This window comes from Lissotriton vulgaris, chromosome 5 (assembly GCF_964263255.1).
Source record: "Lissotriton vulgaris chromosome 5, aLisVul1.2, whole genome shotgun sequence".
Taxonomy (NCBI): domain Eukaryota; kingdom Metazoa; phylum Chordata; class Amphibia; order Caudata; family Salamandridae; genus Lissotriton; species Lissotriton vulgaris.
In genome coordinates, this window is record NC_141693.1 from 969237326 (window position 1) to 969263377 (window position 26052).

At 43.9% G+C, this 26052-nt stretch overlaps 1 protein-coding gene across 1 annotated transcript in view; it reads right to left on the reverse strand.

Moving 5' to 3' along the window:
• Window positions 1-26052, reverse strand: part of LOC147711837 (uncharacterized) — a 92826-nt gene that overhangs the window by 58122 nt on the left and 8652 nt on the right. The window contains 4 exon segments of the mRNA XM_086922565.1: window positions 139-2185; window positions 8362-8606; window positions 11479-14796; window positions 23085-23148. Of these exon segments, the coding sequence (XP_086778691.1) occupies window positions 139-2185; window positions 8362-8606; window positions 11479-14796; window positions 23085-23148 (5674 nt within the window).

The following is a 26052-nucleotide window of genomic DNA, read 5'->3' on the forward strand; positions in this document are numbered from 1 at the left end:
AGGACCCAATAATGACAGGATGCAACCACAGATAAAATTGTTAGGCACATCTTTCACTAATAACCAAACATTTCCCAACTAGAAAATATTTCACTCTAATAGAAGAAATGCTTAAAATAAAAAATTAACGCATATTACCTAGTAGGTTGGCTTCTGTAGCACCACTCTTCCTCCTAGAGCGAAATGCTTCGAAGGCATCACTTCTACTTTTTCGACGAGATGGGGTTTTTCTTCTCTCAACACTTTTTTGGGGGTATTTGTCTTCAGACTCTTGAGCTGCTTGATGACTATCATTTTCAGGTTTCTGTAGAAGAATTTCTTTCTGAATAATTTCAGTTCCTGTATTTCTTTGCGAAGTAGGTGTAATAATTCTAGAGACTGAAAATCGCCCCCTTGAGGCACCCTTGGACTGTGTCCGGCCCACAGGCGAAGGAGAGGCACCCTTGGACTGTGTCCGGCCCACAGGCGAAGGAGAGGCGCCCTTGGACGGGGTCCGGCCCACAGGCGAAGGAGAGGCGCCCTTGGACGGGGTCCGGCCCACAGGCGAAGGAGAGGCGCCCTTGGACGGGGTCCGGCCCACAGGCGAAGGAGAGGCGCCCTTGGACGGGGTCCGGCCCACAGGCGAAGGAGAGGCGCCCTTGGACGGGGTCCGGCCCACAGGCGAAGGAGAGGCGCCCTTGGACGGGGTCCGGCCCACAGGCGAAGGAGAGGCGCCCTTGGACGGGGTCCGGCCCACAGGCGAAGGAGAGGCGCCCTTGGACGGGGTCCGGCCCACAGGCGAAGGAGAGGCGCCCTTGGACGGGGTCCGGCCCACAGGCGAAGGAGAGGCGCCCTTGGACGGGGTCCGGCCCACAGGCGAAGGAGAGGTGCCCTTGGACGGGGTCATGCGGACTCTTGTTTGGATTGGAATGCTAGCTGGTGACATTGAGATGGCTTCAACTTTAGCCCGTATGACTGCTGGACTTCTTTGGTGGGAAGACATTCTTACTACTGGAGGAGTGGCAGGACTGCCCCTGGCAGATGACCTCCTGGGTGCCGGAGAAGTGGCAGGACTCCCCCTGGCAGATGCCCTCCCGGGTGCCGGAGAAGTGGCAGGGCTCCCCCTGGCAGAAGCCCTGCCCGGTGCTGGAGAAGTGGCGGGACTCCCCTTGGCTGAAGCCCTGCCCGGTGCTGGAGAAGTGGCGGGACTCCCCCTGGCTGAAGCCCTCCCCGGTGCTGGAGAAGTGGCGGGACTCCCCCTGGCTGAAGCCCTCCCCGGTGCTGGAGAAGTGCCGGGGCTCCCCCTGGCTGAAGCCCTCCCCGGTGCTGGAGAAGTGCCGGGGCTCACCCTGGCTGAAGCCCTCCCCGGTGCTGGAGAAGTGCCGGGGCTCACCCTGGCTGAAGCCCTCCCCGGTGCTGGAGAAGTGCCGGGGCTCACCCTGGCTGAAGCCCTCCCCGGTGCTGGAGAAGTGGCGGGGCTCCCCCTGGCTGAAGCCCTCCCCGGTGCTGGAGAAGTGGCGGGGCTCCCCCTGGCTGAAGCCCTCCCCGGTGCTGGAGAAGTGGCGGGACTCCCCCTGGCTGAATCCCTCCCCGGTGCTGGAGAAGTGGCGGGGCTCCCCCTGGCTGAAGCCCTCCCCGGTGCTGGAGAAGTGGCGGGACTCCCCCTGGCTGAAGCCCTCTCCGGTGCTGGAGAAGTGGCGGGACTCCCCCTGGCTGAAGCCCTCCCCGGTGCTGGAGAAGTAGCGGGGCTCCCCCTGGCTGAAGCCCTGCCCGGTGCTGGAGAAGTGGCAGGGCTCCCCCTGGCTGAAGCCCTCCCCGGTGCTGGAGAAGTGGCGGGACTCCCCCTGGCTGAAGCCCTCCCCGGTGCTGGAGAAGAGGCAGGACTTCCCCTGGCTGAAGAGCGTTCCTTTGTCAGACTAGTGTGTGTGTTTACAGTGGCATTCCTTCTGGGGGACTTCGAGGCAGCACTCAAATTAGCAGGGGATCCAAGTGGAGACTTTGAAGTCGGTAATGTGGCAGCAGATTTAGATGGAGACTTTGATGCTAGTGATGTGACAGGAGTTTTCTTAGATGGAGACCTTTGAGCTGGGGACGTCGCAAGTGATTTCCTGGGCGAAGATCCTTTTACTGGTGACTTCACAGGAGACTTCTTCGATGGGGATCGCTTTGCTGGTGAAGCATTTGGTGACCGCTTATCTGAGCGTTCCTAAAATGTAAAAGAAAATGCACATTAAAACTACAAATGCTTTTTAATCACCAAGATTACTAATATCACCATTCAATCACACACAGGGCCACTAAGAAAAGTTACTTCTAGTAAGCACAATACTCCAGGATGAGTGAGCCCAACAAGAGATTGCTTTTACTAAATTGGATTAACATGTACTTTAAGTAGAATATTCTTCCTATACAAGATAATGTCCTGGTGTAGGGGTTAATATGCTCCCAACTAAACTTTCCAGTGTCAACCACACTTCAGCCAGAATTTTTTTGGGGGGACTAGGCCGTATAAGCCTGAAAATGAGGAACATGAGTTGGACATAAACCCAAAGATAAAAACAATGGAGAACTGGACTACAATGGGATTAGGTTACTGCTCTATTGACGGCCAGACATTGGCTTGCGCACACATGGCGTTGTTGCCAAACATGGTAACTTCCTGGAAGCAATGTCCTGCCCTTGCTCTACAGCAGAAAACATCCTTCAGCCTACTGTGAAAGACATTTGCTTTTTCATGTGCTGTAAATATGACTTGTTCTGCAATAGCACTGTCCAACTAAAAATGCACACTAGCCTCATACAGAGTAAAATCAATTATGCCATTTTCTAACTCTGGGGTGGGGGGTATGACACTAAAACTGAGGAAATGGTGAGTTGAGTTTTTGGATAAAACATGTTTGGCTTAAGAATCACTTGCTTGTATTAGGCCGATTCACTTAACAGATGCATTTGAGACTCAAGAAGACGGCTTAAATTACAGTTGCCTTATGTACCTATAAATGTTACCAAGATTAATTATCAATGCATATTCAGGCCTGGAATTATCTTCCACAAAGTGAAAGGTAATTAGTAACAAAAACATTTAGGAGGACCAACCTTTAAATGCTCACTGTTAAGTGCTGTCACGTTGGATTAGGGTGAAGAACAAAACCTTGGGAGTGTGTGTATATTTGAATGACTCAGCAGAAATGCAATCCTAGTGGGTTCTCACTGCGGAGTTCATCCAGCAGTTTTGTCAACAGGGGCTTTCAAATAAAGTTCATGAACACAAACACATTTCAAAGAAGGGAGTGAAATGCCTAGAGCAGCAGATATACTGCTCATCTTTAATTATGTTGAGATGGACGAGTGCCCCCTTAATCGGGCAATCTCTGGTTGATGGGAATAAAGACAAGTCTGGAGTGTGCGAGTCTTGTGCTCACTGTGCCATAGGACTTAAGGTACACTGCTGAAGAGCCCCAAGTATGGCAATACCAGACTAGAGTTGCTTGTGGTCCCTTACGGAGGAGTCTTCAACTCACCGTTAGGGGAACTGTTCCCCATAGGAGATGCGTCTACAGATTTGAATAAAGTAGGCCTTTGTCTAGACTGGCATAAGTGGGTGAAAAACAATGGACTGGTATGTAGCCAGAGCAATTGCCAGCTGCAGAGATTAACTCAAGCATTCCATCCATCACCTGCTGTCTGGGATCAGCTTCTATGGTTTGGAAAGCGTCAAACTATGGCCTCAAAACAGCAGGCGAGATCACGAAGTACAGAAGGAGGCACTATCTGTGCATTCTCTATCCAGATGACTACAATGCTTGCCAGCAAACAGATTTCACACAGCAGTGTATACAACAGACCTTCATTTTTATTTCTGTCCTTAAACCCCTTACAGGGGGTAGATTGAAGCTGCAGGATTCTTTGTTGGGTCTACAACTACTTTCAAAGTCCTGCTTTGAACGCAGAGTGAGCTAATACATATATTTACCCCATTCCATCCGTGACTTGATCAGGAGGCCATAGTCCACATACGATCCTGTTCCCACAAGTGGTCTGTAAAACAATACTATATACATCCCGAGATAATCAAGTTGCTATTCAGCAACCTTTCAGATACCTGGAGAAGGGACCTTCAATCAAAATTATCCTCACAATCATTTTGTAGGAGGAGAACAGAGGTAGATACAAACAGTAAAACCACCCATGGAAAATTCACTCCAAACTTCAGACACACAACCAATAAAACTCCTTTGTCCACTGTACTTTAGAATACAAATTTGTCTCAAACTATTACATGCGACTTCACCACACAGTAATGAAGGTTGATAACACTAGGAACGGTTCAATAAATGTCAATACTCCTGGGGAAAATTTACATTTGAATTAGGTGTATGATAATATGCTGCTGCTATTATCAGGAGTACCCCTAAAGGGCCCACTGTACTTTTTCCTTATGTTAGCCTCCCTACATAAATAGGCCACTTTTGCTTTGCACTCGTTGCACAGTAACATGGTTGTTTTTGTGCCACACTTTTTTAAAATACGATGCACGTTTTGATATTTAGCTCTTCTGTAGGGATTCTGCCTCTACAAAGTGCACAGCCGAACACTGTGCCCTGCTTTTCTCAGTGATAGGACACTAACACCTAGACAGAGATCCAGCTGCTGTTTTCCAAACAGAACAAATCTTGCCATGCAAGCCAAGACTTGCAGAACTAAAAACAGAGCAAAACTAGGCTTGCCGAAAAAAGGCCCCAAGACGAACTAGCTACACCCCCGAGATGTAGATCAACTATGTGGTCGGCACCAATCCCAGAGATCTTTAGTACAATACTATATTTACATAGTAAGGGTTGGCTTAAGGCGATTAGTCAATCGCTGCAACAGGCATTTTTTCATGATTAAGCAAGTTAGATTTAATAAATATTCTAAGCCTTCTTCAGGTCTCTTTCCTTTCATTGTAGCCACGTGAGAAAGAACTAAAGGTGATGACCTATCACTGCAAATCCAGAGAGTTCAGTGTTGAGTTCCGGGGTGCTAAGTTACCAAGGTTTGGAGGGCAGGAAAATAAGTTTGGATTTGGGCCAATAGGAACTGATGTGGTAAGGTGACAGTCCTCACATGCAGATGTCCCGTGATCCCAGGCACAGTTCTGTTTCGGAGCAGAAATCCTGCAACATGGTTTCAGTTTGGACTGGTCCTTATTCACGGTCTCCTGAACAGTGCTTGGGCGTGTTCACAATACCCTTAAACCTTTCACTACAGAAGTCTATGGAATTTGGGAATAAAACTCCAGTCAGAAATTTAAAAAAGGACGACTACACCCATTTAGTGTTTCAAATTTTCTCCATTCTGCTGTTTTATGACTGCGCCACATCCTGTGAATTGCAGACCTGCTGTCCATGCACACGTAACACAACATGGACTTACCCATCCACTTATCCCCAGAACCTACCAGCCTGTCCCCACCTCAAACCTGCTCCAGCGAAATCCTGGCATGTTCTGCAGCCAGCAGCCCCCAAGAACCCAGAGGACCTGCCCTGCCTTCCCAAACCAAGACTTTGTCCAGTGAGCACTGGATTTGCTCACCCACAGACCAGGTCCGAGATACAGTGGCCCAACACAAGGAGGATGTCTCCCCGGCAATCCAGACCTAGGATCTAGTGATCCCTGACCTGCCTCAAGTCTCCAACAAACGCCTGTAGCCTGATGTCCCACGGCCTTGGGTGGCCAAACGTCTATGTCCCCAGCATCCCCAGGCTTACCTCTCCAACTGGTGGTCGCCTCCAGAAGATCTTCATCAGAGACTGCAGTCTTTGTTGAAACCGGAGAATCCGCATTGAAACAAACAGGGCCACGACGCCAAACCAGCACCCTGCACCCAGCCGCCCCTGTGGCTGCACCTAGTGTGCTTAATCAGGTCCTCCTTTGCCCTGAGCCTAACACCTGGAGCTTTGCTCCTACAACCATCTTGTGGCCTGCTCGGGAGCAGACCCCAATCAGAGGCCCCCACTATCCCCCACTGGATAACATTGGGCCTCAGCACTCTGCACCTGGCCACCCTAGTGCCGCTGAGGGTGCTTTGAGAGTGCATCCGTGAACATGGGTGAACTATGGTTCTAACCTCAGAAACCAAACCACAACCAAGTGCTTACCTGTAAACCGATAATTCCTGCAAATATACAAAAACCTGCTTGTATTGTGCAACCTGCCTTGAAAAAGTACCATTACACTTACCTGTGCCAGGCTTGCTTATAGGAAAATATATAAGTAAATACGAATGTTATACAAACAAATTGGTCTGAGATCAGTCTTGGTGTGTGACATTTTTTGCCCAAGTGTGTACAATAAAGGCTAAACACTACCCTCTGATAAAGCCATGGACAAAACACCCTCTAATCGTGAGGAAATTCCATTTAGGATTGCCCATATAGTAGACCAACTTGAAGCGGTCATTCCCCTTACAGGACCACAGAATCCCTGCAACATTAGAACGTTTTTTGTTGAAGCAAATTATTGTTTGCTCTTTGATCACCATGTGCGAGTAACTGTCCTGATCATCGATTAATATGGACTATCATGAGAAATTCTCATGTTTTATTGTATACTAGTTTAATCTTGATTGACATTTAGTACCTCAAAGTCCCCTTTATTTTTGCATGCCACAAGCGGTCAAGGATTAAAATGCCCCTAGCACCACCTTGCTCACTTTAAAACACTTTGTTTTTCTTTGCAGCCCTACAATGGTTAAACTTTTTGGGCAACCAGTGCTACCATACTGAACACATCCGGGCAGGTGCTAAAGGGTTCTGTAAGCAGTTATCCAGTACAATGTGGTACCTACCATATAGGTCATACACTTCTGTCATGTGTTCCTGTTAACCAAGTGCCAAGTCCTCCAGAGGTTGAGGTCTGTAAGGAGGCACAGACTGACCATGCAATAAACATGAAAGACCAGAAACAAATCTTACAAAACAACTTAGAGAGGTCAGGAGGGTTTCTGAGAAATTCTAAAAATACAATGTTGGAGAACCACTTTTACAGTATAAGCTAGTAATCCACAGCTGCATCTTGTACATGTCCACAAGTGTGGTAGACACCTGCAAAACAGCATACCGGTGCAGCAACAAAGTAATTCTTACAGCAACAGCCTTAACATAAGCATCTCGCAGTAACACTTTCCAGGTATGAAAGCTGCTGTGGTAGGCAGGCTTTGTTCAGCCTAAAAACTATCCGGTTAGAGGCATTAGCAACAGCCAGACCCGGCCATATCTCTCCAAAGATCACAAACCACCAAGCATTTGGCTATAAAGCTGAGCAACGTTTTGAGAGACAGCACAGGGAGCAGACTGCCATAAAGATCAATGGTTTAAAGCAAATGTGCAAAAGCCTGGTTTAGGTCAATTCTGCTTGTGAATGTCTCTGCACAACCTTGCCAGATCAAACTTGACTATTATCCTAGCTTAAATAAGCACCACATATTAGGAGTAAAGACCTTCTTTCAGATCATATGTAGCAATGGTAGAGTAAGCTCTTTAGCGTGTAACACTTTTGTGCATTTATGAGACATGCTTAAGTGCCCAAACTCAGTACTGTAGGAGTTGAAACTCTGGATTTTCATGCAGAACCAAGACAATGTCCATGAACTTCACACAACTGGCTAAACGTTAAGCAGCAAGGATGAACACCTTAGTCAAGTGGTTCACTGTATACAGTATTTGCCATCTAACAGCAGTCGCACCTCTTATAAGTTCTCATGAGAATTTTTAACAAGACAATCTAGTGGACATACTGATGACCAGTCACTAGTAGAAGATGCAGCCCACTGACCTCAACAATTTAGGTTTGCTGCAATAGAAAATTCTTGCAACTTCCATTTCAGGACACTGGGTACCATTTAAACCCTCCCCACACAAAAAGCGGCAGTCTACAGCTTCAAAAACGAACTACAGCTTAACATGAAAGATGGACCTCAGCCTGCGCACAAGACTACTATACCATAGACTAAAGCAAATTTAAGTCAATTATGCACCTCAAAAAGTAGTCTGCAGACCACTGACATGTAGGTCCATCCTAAACAAGCACTGGCAAAACTGGCTTTCCCCAGTGTTTACTATTGCAGGAAAAATAAAAGGATGACTGGGCGCCGTTTTGTTTTTTAAAAGGAGTAGGATGGTGGGAACCACTGAGAGGAGTTAAAAATAAACTGGCATGAAAAAGCAATTCTGTGTAGCAATTAACTACCCAACCATGTCAAATTCTTGCCAAGAGTAGTTTTTTGCAACTATTGGGAGAGACAAGCAAATGGCTCTTGAAAAAGCAATGTGATCTGCAGTAAAACAATTAAAATATAACTGAAAACAGGGGTTTAATAAAATAAAACTTCTTAACAAGTACCTGGATAACAGCATGACGGCTCCCAAAGCTTTTTCTTATAACAGCACGAGGCGTGTTTGAAAACTGTAAACTCAATCTTGCTGGAGTTGCACCCTTCCGGAGGGGAGAATTTGGAGGTAATCTCTTATCAAATAATTCAGGGCTCAGATGGCCGCCAAACGAGACCCTCTTTCTTTTCATCGGGGGTTCAGGTAATGGATCAAGCTCTCCACTTCTGCGCTTTTTCGGCGACTTCTTGGCCTCTTCTTGAAAATAAACCCATTCAAAAATGTATTACAAAGATAAATAAACCATACGTTTTTCAAGCAGCTTGTTAGCTCTTAAAAGCTTTCAGGGCACAACAAGGCAGCAAAAAGTTGGAAAAGTATCCGAGTATTAGTTACATAACATACTTCTGTATCAATGAGAGCATTAAATCTAATAGGTAATCAGATCACAGGTTACCATTTGTCATAGCAAGAATAGACTTAGTGCGAGTATAGCAGTTCACTTAAATATTGATACAAACTGTAAATCAGAGAGAAAAAAGACCAATCTGAAAAGGGAAAGTACCCAACTTGAACTACAAATAATGAATGGTAGCTGTGTAAGAACTAAATAGGAGACAGCAATGGGCTACAATTTATTAGCTAGGACTTGTGAAGTGCTATTTTTCTTCCAATGAAGGAAGTTGCAGCATCTCCGCAGACATTTCCAACAAAGATGGGTGTATCTAATAGCTATTGCCTTTTCTGAAATACTGGATTTGCCAATTATGATTTAAAGAAAGTGTACATCATTGGAGCTTGAAATCAAATACATTTACTTTCATGAGTTTTGAAAACGGAGCAGCTTGGCAGCAAATTGCACCAGTCAGCCCCTTATAACAGATGAAAAGGATCCTAGCTGAACAGAGGTACCCAGCAAGCAGCGAAGGGACGCCCGATAAGACTACCAGTGCTGAAGCATCCAGGATACAGGCACACCAGCTGTGTAGGGCAATCAACCAGGAGTGGAACCCTAACTACACATCCTGAGGAGACATCCCCTTACCAGATAAATCGAGGGCACTTCAGATTGACCCATCACCTTTCATTCCAGAAAGGTATTAGATAAACAGTTACTTACAGATCATTTGAAGACCAGAGAGTTAGCACTGGAGCAGTGATTAAGTCTGTTTGCAACCAGGTGCACCAGTTACCCATCACCTATTGGGATTTTAAATTAGCTGTCCTGGTCATCACATACTTTGAAATATTCAACACTTGCAGAATGTATGGTACGAAGCAACACCCAGAATATGAAATCAGGCCCTATCCTGTTGATTTATTTGTCGGAGATGCAGGATTACAGCAGTCTCCAAACTGGATTCAAATAAATGAGTGACCTGCTCCCTGTGGTTCTGAAAGACTGAGAAAAGATATAGGAGCCAGTAGGCTAGGTCTTCTAGGAATAGAAAGCAGGCTCTATACGTTATGCCACTAGGTGGTTATACCATGCAGAGACCAGTGGCCCCCCAAAAGCGTACAGCGCTCAATGTACACAGGTCGGTGCAAGGTGGGTCGCCTTTTTTTTGCAAGCTCTTTGAAGCTGGAGCCAGGCCAATAGAGCTGGGGCCAAGGCAGTCACCTTCAGGCTCCTTTGCAGGGTCAGCTTCCACAGAACTAGTTGAAGGTCTGAGATAGCCTTCTAAATACCAGATTTAGAAAGTAGCAGGTAGGGCTAATAGGCACTTTACCTGGGGTGACTACAGCCTCAGTCATGCCAGCCTCCTGTGGGAGGGGCCACAATTCAGCCCCGATTGGAATAGTCCCCTCATACTCAAGATGGAGGGACTGAAAAGTGCACTTCACCTCCTCCACCTGAGGGTTGAAGGCGGCTAAGAGGCACACCTAGTCTTTCAGAGTTTTCCTGCCAGTTTTCTTGCATAAAGTAAAACAGGGGCTGTCATCAGCTGGGGTCACATTACAAAGGTGGCAGACCTTTAATGCTTCCCCTTCGAGCACTGGGCCCATCCTGAGGGAGGTGGTGTGAAACCTCCACCCAGGATGTGCATTGCTTCAGGCACCTGAGAGCAGAAGCTCTCCCGGGAGTCTAGAAACAGCATCCTCTTAGGGACCATGAAATATACCCTGGTATGGTAGTTGCGGATTCTATTGTATTACAGAAACAGCAGGCTTCCTAAAGCCAGTCAGGGGCTACCTCCGAGGTGCCATCCAAGTACATGTTGAAATAAATGTCACTCTGGCATAAGTGTGGATTTATAACAAGGAGTTGATTTGGTACCCAACACCCCTGGTTTCAGTGAAGCCATTATGGTGCTGGGGAACTGGAGTTGTTGACTTTCCAGCCCTTGTACTCCTTACGGCTTCCCGGGCACCTACAATTTTCAAGAATTGACTCGTATTGTTGGGGCATAACTACTCATGCAGATATGCCCTCACCAGTGGTATAGTGCAACCTGCCTTAGGGCTGTACGGCAGGGTATCTGCCAAAGGGGTGACTTACCTATACAATCAGGCAGTGCTGGCTGGCAGGGCACCCAGGTAGGGTGCTATGTCAACTTTGTTGTTTTTCACCTCAGTGTCAAAGTGGCATGCAAGCTGCAAGGGCATGATCCCAGTGAGGTGGTCACAGGGGTCCTCTTCAGCTCCCATACCCTAGGTACCCAGGGATACTTAAGCTTTAGACATTTCAATGAGGATTCAGTGGAGTTGGTATAGGCAGGAAGAAGTCAGGTCTGTGATAAACAAGCCAACACAAGATGTGTGTGGGGTGGGATTACCACCCCGCCCCTTAAAAAACCTCTACAAAACTTTCTGCAAGGCTTCTCTAGGGAAAGTAGCAACCTCAACTAGTATGCAAATAAAGACATGAATTAAACAGTCTTGTGAAGATGAAAAAAAAACTGACTAAGATATTAATCATGGAATTAAAGGAAAGTACGGCTGCAGCCAGATCGGATAAGAAGCAGGCATATTTTAACAAATGTTGTGTAGGCAAAGACTGGATAAATCCAGATATTAACTTGTATAGACTAGCTCGAATCCAATTAGCTGCAGCCCTCTAGGTGATCTAAAGTATGATAAACACCAAATTGACATACAAATTTAAAAAGCGACCAATAGCAACACTCACCAACTTCAGAAGTATGGACTTTTCCAGAATGCCTTCTTGGTGAAACCCTCTTAGACTCTGCTGCGCTACTCGAATCTTCCACTGAAGCAGTCACAACGTTCCCATCTTGATGAACAGCAGCACCTGACCTACGTCTTGCTGGGGAGGACTTTTTTGTAGCTGAAGTGTCAAGTACATCGAATGATGTGTGTTCACCTAAACTAGAACTTCCACGAATATGTGACACTGATGCAGACTTGGGAGTCCTGTCTGGACTGCTACGTTTTGAAGATGGCAATTTTTGTTCTGTTAGGTGGATTTCAGATGTTCGTGGGGAACTTCTATGTGGTGGAGAAACAGAGCTTAATTTTGGAGTCTGCTGCATACTGGTTCTACCTCTTCGTGCAGCAGGGGACACATTCTGTTCAGCAGAGTTTATATTTACCGGCACAGACTGAACAGAAAGAGGTGAAACTATAAGGGTTGAAGAGATTGATTTTGGAGACCGAGCAATACTCTGCCTACCTTTTCGTGTCACAGAAAAAACATTCTTCTCACCATAAGAAAATAGAGCTTCAGAAGAGCTTACTGGACTACGTTTTGGAGAAGGGTTATGGTTAGTTTTCTCTTGAGAAAGCAAGGTCACCTTAGTCTCAATTGTCATTGGTGTAGACTGTATCGGAGTTATTTTATGATCCGGTGATTTTGGAGTCTCAGCTTTACGTGGTCTACCTCGAGGCCTAGGAGATGGCGTCTGAAGCTCCACAGTATCAACTCCATCAGAATTGCTGGACAAAGATGCATTTTGTCTGGGGGATGACACAGAATGTGGCATGGATGAGGATGTATTAGTCTGGTCTGTGCTTTTGCTGCCTCTTTGCGCAGCAAGAGACTTCTCTGGTGTTATTGTAGTATCAACTGCAGTAGACTGAGAAAACATGGGTGTCCTTGTTCGACGAGGTGAAACAGAAGTTTCCCTAGATGTAGGGTCCACAGACTCACTAGAATGGGGGGACACAGATTTGGGAGTCTTTGCCTTACTAGGTCTGCCTCTCTTTTTTTCAGAGACTACATTTTCTCCAGATTCAGAACTGTTCACTGGTGTAGACTGTAAAGCATGAAGTCGATGGGGTGAGACTGTAGTCTGAGTCTTACCTCTTCGGGTCGGAGAGAAACTTTGCTCAGATGAGGGTGCTGGTGTAGATGGCTCTTCCTTAGGACCAGATTTCGGCGTTCGACCACTGACCAGTGTTGAAAGCACCACATGGCTGTCAGATGCACCAATACTTTTGGGGGAAGCACGGTAGGGAGAAACAGAAGTGGATATAGGGGTTTTGCCCTTGCTTGGCCTACCCCTGCCCCTTTTAACCAAGGAATTCTGTGATTCAGGGAGAGTGGAATCTTTCGTTTCCACGGCATCATCACTGTGAAAACTCTCAGGATGGGGTGATAGAGAGGACGATTTTGGAGTCTTCCTTGGTCTGCCTCTCTGTGGTGTATGCATTGGTGTTGACTGCAGAGAAAGAGGGGAACTAGGAGGCAAAAGAGAAGTCTGTTCAGGAGAATGAATTCTTGGTCTACCTCTTCGTGTTGCAGATGAGGATTTCTGCTCAGTGTGGCCATCTCCAGAATTAGGAGTCTGGGTGACACTTGTACTACCTTTTGGAGTTAAAAGCACACTCTGCTGTTCTGTATTTTTACTCGATGTCCTAATCGGAGATTTTGAAGTAGACTTAGGAGTCTGTCCCTTAACAAATCGACCTCTTTTGGGAGGGGAATGGTCAAAGTTAGTGGTCTTTTCTACATGCAGTTCAGAAAAAACCCTTGTGCTACCCAAGGAGACACTTCTGGGTTTACGTTCTTGCTCTGGTGTAGCCAACTGTTTAGTATCTAGGTAAACACTTCGCCTCCCTTTTGGTTTATTTTCTGACATCTCTGGTGTTTCACCTGCTTTAGTCTGTTCTAGATTGTATTCACTATTTGTTGAACTGGAAGACTTTGTAGTCTTCATGCTTGGCCTCCCCCTCCGTTTTTGCGAAGACAATTTTTGGTGAGATGACTCCTGGGTCTCAAACGAAAGCTGCAATATATCTACTTCATTTCCAGATTGAGATGAAACATCCATACTTTGTCTACCACTTAGTTCACTCAAGGAGTAACTCCTACGACCCTGTGAAACTGAGAGAGATTTAGCGGCCTCACCTCTGCTTGGTCTACCTCTTCTTGGGGTGATTGACTTCTGTTCAGTAAGAGTGTCTGGGGTAGACAAACTTTCTTTTTCAGATTCTTGGCCAAGAGGTACACTCTGTCTAGGAGAAGTACTTGGACTTGGTAAGACAGATGCATATTTAGTAGACATGGGTGTTTGATGCAGACTTGATCTTCCCCTTTGTGTTACAGTGTTTGCCAACACGTTAGGACTTTCTGATGCATCAAAAGATCTATTGTTTCTCGGAGAACTCCCACTTACATTTGAATACAACTCATCTTGAATTTCAGTGACTACTTGTTGTGCACTTAAGGATCTACGTTGACTAAGCCGCTTACTTCCTTCTTCAAGTTTTCCACTATTCTCTTTTGCACTGTGGTCTTCCAAAATGAAATCTTCATACCGAACAGTTTGCACATCTTCAATAGTTTTTCCTGGTTGTGAACAAACTGTAACTGACTCTTCTCTTGTATAAGACGTTTTAGTTTCTCCAAGACTGTTCTGATCAATTATCTTTCCTACAGAGCCTAATTTAAAGTCAGACAGTCGGGTAATTTTAGTTTTATGTTGCTCAGTTGCTGAGAAATCCAAAATCTTTGCATTGGGAGAGGGCACTCCACCTCCACGCTCATCCCTGTAGCCAAATTTTGGGGTGATATCCAAGCCTGAATATTGGTAACTTGCAGCACTTAAGCCACTTCTTAAAGGACTTCTTGCTGAAACCCGCACCTCAGATGAGAAATCAAAACTAGTTTCTTCAACATTTTCAAGTGGAGTGTGCACGTCCGTGAAATTAGTTTGACTTTTTCGCCCAGATCTGCGCCTGGACGAGGAAGGTGTTTGGGAACCTGTGTTCTCACGAAGAATATTTCCAACATTTCTTTGGTCATTTGCCTCAGCAAATTCTCTTCCCTTTTCGTCATCTTGCTGCTTTGGTTTGATGTCAATATGATGCTTTAACATTTCATAAAGTTCACTAAAAGGTGACTGGTCATGTTCTTTAAAAGACTTTGATCTTCGGTGTGTTGTCTTAACTGTAGAAGAGAGCAATTTGGTAGGCAAACCACCAGAAATCTGTTCGGTACTTCCAGTGATCTCTTCAGCACCTCCCTCACTTCCAGCACCATCATCTACACAAACATTGAACAAAGTTAAAACATTGCTATAGAAATAACAAATAGTGAAACTATCATGTACATACATCTTTTTAGGATGTCAAGAGGTTAACACAGAAGTGTGGACAAGCTACCACAGAATGATTTAATGAGTGCCTGCATGTGCACACTTAAAAAGCCTGCCCACTGCGTTCTGACTCACTATTAGCTGAACGCCATTCATTCAATTTCTAACTACGTATTTAGTCCCAGACTAACTTGTCTAGATATAGGCAATTCAAGGAAGTTCCAAATGTGGTCATTAGATCAACAACAGAGGCCTTCAATGGGAGTAAGTATGCTACAATGGGTATGGCAAAGTCCCAAATCAGCATGCAAAAATGGCTAATTTCTACAAGTGAAAGGCTCACAAGAAGAAAAGTGACCTACACAACGCAGCAAAATGAAGGGCAAAATCAATATTAGGTTTCTTAAAATTACATTTCAAATGTCTGACCATGCCAAGTGTAAGTATTAGACCTGTCGGCCCTTTGGGTGGTCCCTCCTATTTATTTTTGTCCCCTTATTGCTTCCTAACTTTTTATTTTTATGTCCACTGGAATTTTTGGTGTTGTCCTTAGGGTTAGGTGCTACTTTATCCCTATATCGTTTTGAGGCCTAGGTGCTTCTTGACTGAATACACAGACACACAAAATGGTGGCTTGTAACTGCCACATTCTTTTTACCTCAGGAACTGGCCCATAGACTAAAGTGAGGGATCTAGAACCTTCTGACCTATTCTGGACACCTGGGACTAGGGGTATATAAGGCCAATACCTGGGCGGCCATTTTGTCTTCCAAGAGCCAGTTGGAGTGCAGGCTGTGGCGCTAGGGGGTCAGGACACTCAGAGGGTTGATTACTTTTTAAGGGTTGCTACCTTACTGCAGTCATCGTCCCCCCCTACCCATAGACATGGCCCGCTTTATTTGCGTTCCTGATAACCCTGCTCATAGGGTCCACGAGTCTAGAAGGACCAACCCCTGGCACTGAGGAGAACAACAGACCGTAGGAGGGGAAGAGGGGGGGGGGGGGGGGGGGGGGGGGGGAGCGGTGTGGGAAGCTTTGTCCCGCTGTCCAGTGGAGTGAAGGTGACTAATAACTCTGAAGAGCTCCGTAAGGGCAGAGACAGGACTGAACGAACTAGTTACTCTATCCCGGTCCAAAACCAGTCTACATTAGTCCAATCTGTCTCTCCTCACCTGTGCTTCAAAGTGCTGCCAGGAAGTCTGCTTCCCCTCCCGAGGTCATATCGGAGGGTAGTGTCGCCGCCGTAGTGAGGGTCGCCTGTCCTGCAGCCTCGATTACGGTGGTGGCAAAAGGGTTAGTAGAGGCTCCATACCACAGAGGAGAGGAAAGTGCTGGTGATAGAGGGGTCCCGGGAGCCGCTGAACGAAAGCAGAGTAGGCGGCAGGGTAAAGTTGTGGGGACACGTTCTGCGCAGGCCCTGTATAGGGTTAATCAATCCAAAAGGGGCGGGTTGGCCTCAGGAAGTTAACTGCGCACAAGCGGGTCTGGAGTAGGGCCCGCCGGTTGCCTTAAGAGAAGGGGGCGGCACAATACCAGTGCTGCTATTCCCCCGTGCCTGCCCAGTGGCACGGCTTGCCAAGAAGACGGCGGAAGCGACTTGGAGAAGTTTTGACGAGGGGAATCCAGCGGTATCAGAGAGCCAGTGAGTCCTTCCCTCAGTGCAGGCTCTAAAGCAGAGTAGCCTGGCCTGCGAGGGAGGCGTCGCTGGAGAGAAGGGGGCTGACGGTGCAGTCCGATCTCCTTCAATTGCTAGAAACAGCTGAATTGGACAGAGGCGCCCAAGTAAGCAGGGATCTGGGGTCTGGTGAGGGACCAGGTATCGGAAGTTGAAGGGCCTTGTGGTGAGTTCTCCACATGAGCCCTCTTAAAACTGTCATGCCGGCCCGAAGAGCCTGATTTGGCAAGTCAATTAACTTGAGACTGGAAGGATACCAATTCTAGAACCATTGTTGCTCAGTAAAGTTAAACTGAGTGCCAGTGTATGGCGAGTCATCTACAACCAATATATACCTGATAACTGATTAAGTTCTGCCTGTTCCCATCCTAACAAAGGGGGGAAATTAGGGGACCAATTCTGGCACTTATTGACCGAACATCTAATTTGACTTAACTAAGCAGATTGTAAAAAGAGGTCTTCAATCTGTGTTAATGCTGTTGTTGCTAACCTGACTTTATGAAAAAGGTTTTACTTTCCTATGATGCCATACCTAAACAGCCCAAGAATGGCGTACAACTTTAAGTAAGAAGTGTACTTGTTTTATTCATTGATTTAATGCCTTACTGAATTAACAGAGGGGCAGGAAATTAGTGGTGGAGGTACCTGTTGTGAGTAACTATAATACGATTAGCGGAACAAGAAAGCTTATGGAACTTTTATAAAAGTGAACCGTATTTTTCTAAATTGGTGTAGGGTCTTTTTGAGTGGATGGGCGCTGGGTTTGTGAGGGTGTGACTCAAGCATAACACATTGACTTTGAGAATAGACCTTCCTACTCTGTGCCAGGCTACCCTATGTGGACTGTAGTGTATGTGTAGTAGTATTTATTGATTAATTAAAATCATTACAAGTGAGGAAAGATAAAAACAACCAAGTAAAACAAGCATATACATTGGTAGATAACCATTCCATCAAAAGATTTATACATTACGCAAATAATTAAAATACATAAGACTTACTAAAAAAAGCCTTATAATTGCCCCAAAAACTATTATAGCAGCATTTACATAAAGTGACTTGTGTTGGCAGTTGCAACTACAGATACCAATTTTAGCTGCAATTCATATAAAAACGATAATAAAATGCGACATTAATACATTACACAATAATTAAAATACATAAGACTTACTAAAAATGCTTATAAATACCCCAAGAACTAGTATAGCAGCATTTACATAAAGTGACTTGTTAGCAGTTGCAATTGCATATGCAAAATTTAGCTGTATTCCATATGCAAGCAATGAGAAAAGTGCAATATGCATGACTATATTAAAATATACTCCTAGTCCCTTAAACTAAATTAACACTTTGCATCCAATGATCCTTAAGTTATGTTTCTTTACGTATTTTATATCGCAATACAATTATTTATCCGTTCTACTCCCTTCGAGTTTCTTCTCTGCAATAATAAACTTAACAAAAAGATAAGTTTAATATTCTCCCCACTCAAACAGGTAATAATTGCTTGTCTACATGTTCTAATTCCCAATTCATTAAAGATCGATTTTAGGATGAATTTCCAAATGTCTGCCAATGCTGGGCATAAGTTGACTATATGGATTGTTTCATCCATTTGCCTACAGAGCCTACAAATGCTTGATGGCCATTGACTTTCCCATTTTGGTATGCCATCCTTTGTCGGATATCTTCCCCAACCTTAAGTGCATAAATTTGTTCTTGAACTTTGGATTTAAGTGCTACGCTAAATAGGGTTGAGGCATCAGCTTACCAAAGGAATTAGCAATTGTCCAGAAATGATTTATTTTCCTTAATTCTTCTTTGTCAGCTATGACAGTTAGTAGTGCGGCCATTTGATTCATTTCTTTTTTTTTAAACTACTTTACTCATTTCATTTTCTAAATTAGTGCAATCAAAGTTACATAAGCATTCAGTTAGGTAGAGCTGCCAGTTTTTTTAATATTCTCCTTCTGATATTTCGAGCCAACAAAGCTTTGCTACAGATCCTTCCTCCGAGCGGGCTAATGATATTACGGACCTCAGAAATGCTGATTGACGCGCCATAAATTGTTTTTTTTTAATCCAAATTCCTATCTTAATGTTTGCTCGACTGATATATTTAGGAATTTTAAAAACAGCTTTATAAATTCTAATTTCTATATCGTCGAGCACTTTTGCGTGTTTACCCCGAAAGATGAGTGAGCAATAGTCCAAAGATGGAATTAACTTTGCTCTCATCACCTTCATCAACTCATCATAATTAGGGCATAGTAATTTGTCTTTAGTTTCCTGAAGGCAAATGCAAGAGATCCACCCTTGGCTTCAAGGTTATTAAAATGTTGTCTAAATTTTAGTCCGTCATCAAACGTAATCCCAAGGTATTAATAACATTTCTCATTTTCAATTACCAGGCCATTAATATTCCACTCTTTAATCCTCTGTTTCCCTTTTCTCAGTCATTAGGTTTGGTTTTTTTGTATTAATTCTAAGTCCATTTTGTGTAACAGCCATTGAAAGAGTCAATTAACCTTTTTAACCCCATTTCCGTTTGGCTCAATAAAAATGGTATCATCTGCATATTGCAGGCATTTCATTTCTTGACTGAATAAAAGGCGAATGTGAATTACTATCTTTAAAATGGGCTGGCAAGTCTGCCATAAAAAGATTAAAAAGGCAAGGAGCCAACACACAGCCTTGTTTTAATCCCACTTCGTATGCAATCGACGGGTCATATGCTTTCCATCGCCAATTTTGATCTGCACCCAGGTCTGGGTGTATAAAAGTATAAACATCTTTAATAGAGATTCTGTAATACCCCAATTCCTTAACTTGCCCCAGAGAATATTTCACGGCACAGAATCAAAAGCGGCTTTTAAAATCAATAAAACACACATATAATCTTTGCATCCTGGTTTTGGCTCTCTCACCTAATGTTAATTAAATCAAATTGGTATGGGTAGAGTCTCCCTTTCTAAACCCAGTTTGGAAATTGGGGATAAGATCTTCCATTGTTGCCCTTCTAGATCTTCCAACAGGCAACTAGCAAACATTTTTTGCCTCTACATCGGTGAGCGTAATTAAACGATAATTAGCCGGATTATCCTGTAGGCCACTCTTATATAATCGGTTGAATAACACTCCCATGCCAATATAGCGAAATAAGACCTGTTTTAAGAACTTCATTAAAGAGAAGCATAAGCAACTCTGGCCAGTTACTTATATCAGCTTTAAATATTACGTTCGGGATACCATTTTGACCTGGCGCTCCGTTGGATCTAATCTTATTTATCTTTTTTTTACTTTATCGAGCAACCAGGGCCCCAAATCCACTCTACATTGGGAAGGGGGAATACAACCCTCACTCCCTCCATCTATTTTATGCATATCAATTGGACTATTATTAAAACATTTATCATTATCTAGACATTGGGTATCTATTTTCTTATTAAAGAAGCTCACCCAACTCACTTCATCAACATTAGCACTATTGCTTCTATTATTGCCACTCGATGTTATTAATAATGCTCCAAAATAATCGTAAATCTTTGGATTTACAAGCATGATGGACTTTTGCCCATGTTGTTTCATAAAAACCTTGCTTAGCCCTCCTGATTTCCCTTTTTACATCAGTTTTAACTCTGATTTTAAACGATGTAGTTGGCAGCAATAGCCTATTTTTATTCCGGTGCAGTGATCTTATTTCTTTAACACCTTGGCTGCTAAGGGTTTTCCCCTCCTGTGCTGGAAATTGCACTAGTGCACGATTCATGAAGCACAGCTCCACTGTGCCTCATGACGAGCTGAGCTCGTCATGAGCAGCGAAGGGGTTAAGCTTTCTTTTTTGATATAGTAGGTGAGAAGAGTACCATCCTGGTTTCTTAGGATTTAACATACCATTAGGGGGCTCATCTCTAGCAGATTTAGCCAACAGTTCATCACATAAATGTGGCCATAAGTCAACCATAGATTTCCCTTCATCATAAGCTGCATGGACATCCTGGATTAAACAGTCAAGCACTCAAGATTTTATCCTCAGTTTTAACATTCCATGTTAATCTTTTAAGATTAAAGGACGTTGATGCTTTTACCAGAATCTTAGTTTCTGGTAAATGGTCTAGATCTATATCAAAATTGATCACAATCCACAAGTGATCACTTTTAATACTTGGTTCAATCTCGTAGCTTTTTACTATCTTATATAAATTTCTCAGACATTATAGTATAGTCTATTACAGAGAAGCTATCTGCTTGGTTGAAAGTCAGAATATTATCAGGGTCATGCATAATCAAACTCACAATCTGTCCATTGAGAACCATTTTAAGTCTACTGACTGCCTTTTAAGAGCAACAAAGTGCATATTAAAATCACCAGAAATAATAAATACTGAATCCAAGTGCTCATAATATAATGTTTTTATCATCCCCTAAAGCTGAGTAACTTGGGTAGTACACATTTATCAGAATTGAGTGACTGCTATTAGTTTAACGCACTGTAACCATTTTACCTGAAGGTCGATTTCAAAGTGAGACGCTTTTAGTTTTGATGATATATATGTATGGAAAGACCACCACATGGGCGACCCGAGTTGGCTTCTCATGTTGCAACATTACAGTATTCAACATAAGCTATAAAAGGTTCTTTTGACGTGGTCCAAGTTTCCTGAAACATTAAAATACTAAAAGTCTTCAAAAAAAACAATTACATATTGATCCTCGATTAATGATTTTAGGTCATTGTTCCAGGAACAAAGAATCGAAGGATTTGATATATATCAATTCTTCGTTTCAAAATTATGATTTGCTAAAATTCCTGAAAGCCAACTCCAATCCTCTACTAACTCTGGCACTTTCTTCAATGCCTCACAGGTTCGCAGACCAGACTGGCTGCTTCTTATCTTGATGCCATATGTTAAGTTCAATTCCTTAGATGCGCCTGACGCATTTTTTAAAACTCTAACCTGTTCTACTATGGGTCTTTTTTTGTCGTCAATTTTTTGAGTAGCCATAGCTAATTTTTTATCATCCCCTTTTGGTTCACTTGGTATTAGCAACAACGGGTAGCTGGATGCTTGTACTCACCAAAGCTTAATGCCCCATTTTTCAAATACGCTACTGCTCGCCATTTTATCAACAATTTCTTTACTTAACCAAGTTGTAATTGTTATTTCCCTATCGCATTTTTCACTCTTTTTTAAACTCCACAGCTTCTAAATCTGTGGTAACCACATCTTTAAGATCTATAGTAGCATGTAATAATTTCAGGATGTTACGACGATTTAAGATATTATGTGGGCCTCTTGAAGTGAATTGAGGGCTAAAGGCAACTTTCCTCATATCGGTCATCAAATTTAAATGCTCAGTATGGTCTCTCAGTTATAATTGGCGAACATGAATTATCCTTAACAGGCACAGGAATCCTTTCAGTCATCAAGTTGACTTTAACTTCCTTTATTAATCGCTCGTGTCACGCAGAGGGCCACTTGATCGAATCTAATAACGCCTTGCTGATAAATGTGATTCACTAAATTCTGATTAACAATATTATTGTGTATATTGGTCAACCACTAGTTCATTACTTGGTTTCTGGCTTAATTTAGACCCCAGTTCATTGCTCATCCTACCCACTTGATCATTAGAGTCCACTAAATTCTCAATATGACAAGGTTGCGTACTAATGACTTCTACAATTAGTGATTTATCAGATGTTGTATCTTTTATTATTCTTGGAGCTTCGTCTATGAGGCCAGAACTAAGAATGATCTACGTCCCCTAGTTTTTCAGTCACACTCCATTGTTTGATTTGCCTTTACATCCCGATTTCTTATTGGGTCCAAAAATCGGGAAATATGATTTTATTTCAGATTCCTTTACTTTCAAGAATTTCGGATCATCACTCATTTTATTACTAATAGACTTTAATTTATGTGCTTTCTTACTGTGAGATTGCCTTAACCTTTTTCTAGTCCTTTTCGAAAGGTTTGTTGGTTTTAATGGTCCGATTGTATCTTGGCGTTGTTTTGAACATGTCTTTTTTTATACTACTTTAATCATCTGGTAACTTTGTAAAATCGCTAGTCACATCCTCCATTACTAGGCTATCATCAATTATGTCGCTTTCAAATTCCGGATAGGGGATCTCGGTTGCTTGTGAGTTGCTCTACTCCTTTACATGTGGCAACTTATAAGCATCAATCAATAGATTTAATTTATTTGGTGGTTCAATGATTTTATTACTACCTTGCTCATCTCTACCCGACAGCAGTTTTATGTGGACTGGTAACTCCAGGTCCAACAGTAAGCATAAAAACAACAAAAAAAAAACACATCTACATGTGTCATTGTACTATAAACATACAGAGACTATGGAGGCTGTAAACAAGGGGCTTCAGCCATAGTGGCCAACCGATGGCTGAGCAGCGAGCTATAGGCATGCATTCACAAAAAAATTATGTTGTACGCCATCAAAAGGTGAGCCTACTAGCAAATAGAGCAGTCAAACCCAGTACTAAAATGCACATTTATTACACCATCATTCCATAAATTTACGCAGCCAGGACAAACCTGAAACTGTGATGATCGAAGATCCTTGCCTCCGTGTTCGCAAAGGTTCAATTTCTGCCACCTGCTGGATAGAAAGCACCTGTAAATGTATGCAGTTTTACGAGTGCAATAGCTTGCACTGCAGACTTTCAAATAGTTTGGCTTTCTGCAAGCTGAAAACAAAACAAATACTAATGTGTTTTCTGGCCCACATCATTGATTTAGGAAATAGGCAGGACAAGTTGGTTATTGGCGAAGGCAGCAGGCTTGGCGCCACGTCTGGAGCTGGATCCGTTTTTGCCAATGCAACTTCACACCCTTAAGTCTTTCAGGTTGGCAGATTGATTTTCTGGTGCCAGGGGCTCCCCTAAACTGAATTTAGGGGTGTTAGGTGAGTATGATGGTAGCCAAAGGACTACTCACCCCTAGGGTCACTATACCTCCTATAAGACGATCTCCTGTGGGAAGTGGGCATAAGCCAGTGCCAGAATTACAAAGTGCGCCCACACAAAAATGGACACTTCTGAAAAGTCATACCCACATCATGTTAAGCCACTTTAGGGGTGGCACTTGCATGGGGATGGGCATGCCTACCCAACTAGCTTATTTCCCGCCTGTCTGTCCAGCCTGTCCATGTGCCAAAGGGCCCTGGATAAAGATTTGAAAAGGATTTTTTGGGGGGTGGGGGAAGAGGGATCGTTCTACTCCTGTGTGGCGAGCCAGACTGACATTTCAAAAGGAAACTTCTTTGAAGCTTGCCAGCCTAAAAGTGCTAATCAGCCGGTCATCCTGAGGTAGGATGTGGGGCTTAGTTCATGACATCCGGAGCAATAAGGCTCTCATCCCGGGAACTCAGAAATCGGTCTCAGATAGCATGCTAGGAGACGTTACCCTGGTCCCTGGAACAAGTGCCGGACAACAGAACAAGGTTGGGGCAGAGGCAAGAGATCTGTATGATTCCAGCAGGAGAGCCACAGGGACAAACAAACAGACACCAACTCCATCTAGCCCAATTATCAACCTGTCAAGACAGTTATCCTCATGAGAGCAACAGGTACAAAGTTCCAGCAAATTACAGAATTTGTCCAAACTTAACATAAAACTCCATCAGTTCTTACGAAAGTCCAGTTAAGGTATTAATTCAGTAAAATCTCTGCCAGACCCCAGCCCCAATACAACTAATGGTGTGGTTTAGGTGATCAGATGCCCCTGTGGGTTTTTATATGTTGGCCAGGCACGTGTTAAGAGTAAGAGTGGATGGCCATTCTTTCTGCGCTAAAGCGCCTGCCCCCCTGGAATGTACTCTTATTACCTCCTAGAAGTTTTCAGAAATCACTTGTCTCATGAAATACCCAAATACCTGGTTGTTTCCAGTGCTCCTTGGGGTATCTTTGCATTTGGTCTTTTTGAGATTAGCGCCGGGATGCCCTTTGCTGGGGCAGCCATACGATCGACATATCCTAGAACATGCCACGCCAAAAAGTGAAAGTGAATATACTCTAACACTGTTGCAGATTTAGGTGCACGATACTGGGGGCGGCTCTTGTGGAGCACTGCCATACCTTTGGCCAACTAGTAGAGAGTCTGAGATGGCTTGTAATTGACAAGATCAGCAGGAGCCCAGGCGGCAGAAGTTTGATATCTTGAATCTGCTAGAATGCAAACGGATCTACCCCTTAGTCACAGTAGTCCATGAGGTGAACGAACAGAAGGCGATCTCGCGACCGGTAGCTCTATTGAGCAATGGTGGACATGACTATAACCCACTGGTACCCTACCACAAAAGGCTGTTTTACCAGGTCCATTATGTAGGCTTGAATGCACTAGGATAGTACCAGCTATGGGACAATTAATTAGCCACAGTGGGATATACCTTGTTCCATATACAATGTGACTAAAATGCTATGCAACTGTTCTTGAATTGATAACCACCGAAGACCATAAATTGTTAGATGGTGAACATTTATTTTCTCCTAGCTAGGATGGCATTTGGACGTGGACACTGAATACACTGAAGGACAAGAAATAACAAGTCTGTATAGGATTGTACTCTGTAGTGTCAATACAGTCAACTGTACAAGAATATCTACTTAGGACACTTTACATGCTGGGAGAAAACTTGCCATCAATATCACTATTAGGTAATGTCCTTATCTCTTCTTTAGTCATGTTGTGGACCGTTCACCTTAAGAGTAATCTAATATGAAACATCCTTTTTAGGTCTCGCCTACGCAGCGCGCATGCGCTGCTTAGTAGAGACCTTTAGCCATCGGCACAGCTTTGGGGGCAAAAACGTGCATGCGTTGCATTGCGTGAAATGGCATTGTGTGCACATCCAGCGATTCCCTTGCGGGAGCGCGAGGCGCCGTATGGTCGCAACCATCGTGCCTTGCTGCACGCCCCCGCAAGGGAATCGCGCAGGCCCCCTCCCGCTGCTGCCACACGAAGCGCGCGCTTGTGCTGGTTAAGTGTTCTCAGAACCTCCCTGCACATTCTTACGGGAAGTTCCCCAACTCGCTGCAACTGCTGTAGATATTTACATATTACTTTCAAACTTCCCCAGCCACAGCTTTAAATGTTCCATTACACATGTGTGTTCTTACGACATTACAATCACTGTCAGCACGAGTTGCTTTCATTTATTATCACAGAGTTTGTCTTCGGTTCATAATGTCATCTCCCGCAAGCTAAATCACAATACGCAAGGTCTGCCCATTTCTATAGTGGCTTTCCCTGGGTGTAAATAGGTAGTGATGTTCGCTAGAAACAGCTGCGGTCTTCCCTGTTTTCAGGTACATGCACCTAGGAAACAACACTCCTTCGGTATGGCGACCTGATTTTTATTAGAATTACCCAGGGACATCCGCTAATAAAATTAGAACTTCTAACGGAGGTCTTGTTGAACATCTACACAATTCTATGGTTAGATTTTTATTGTAAAGGACATTTTAATACTCAGCGTTTCATGACGTGCATCGTGGTTAAAAAC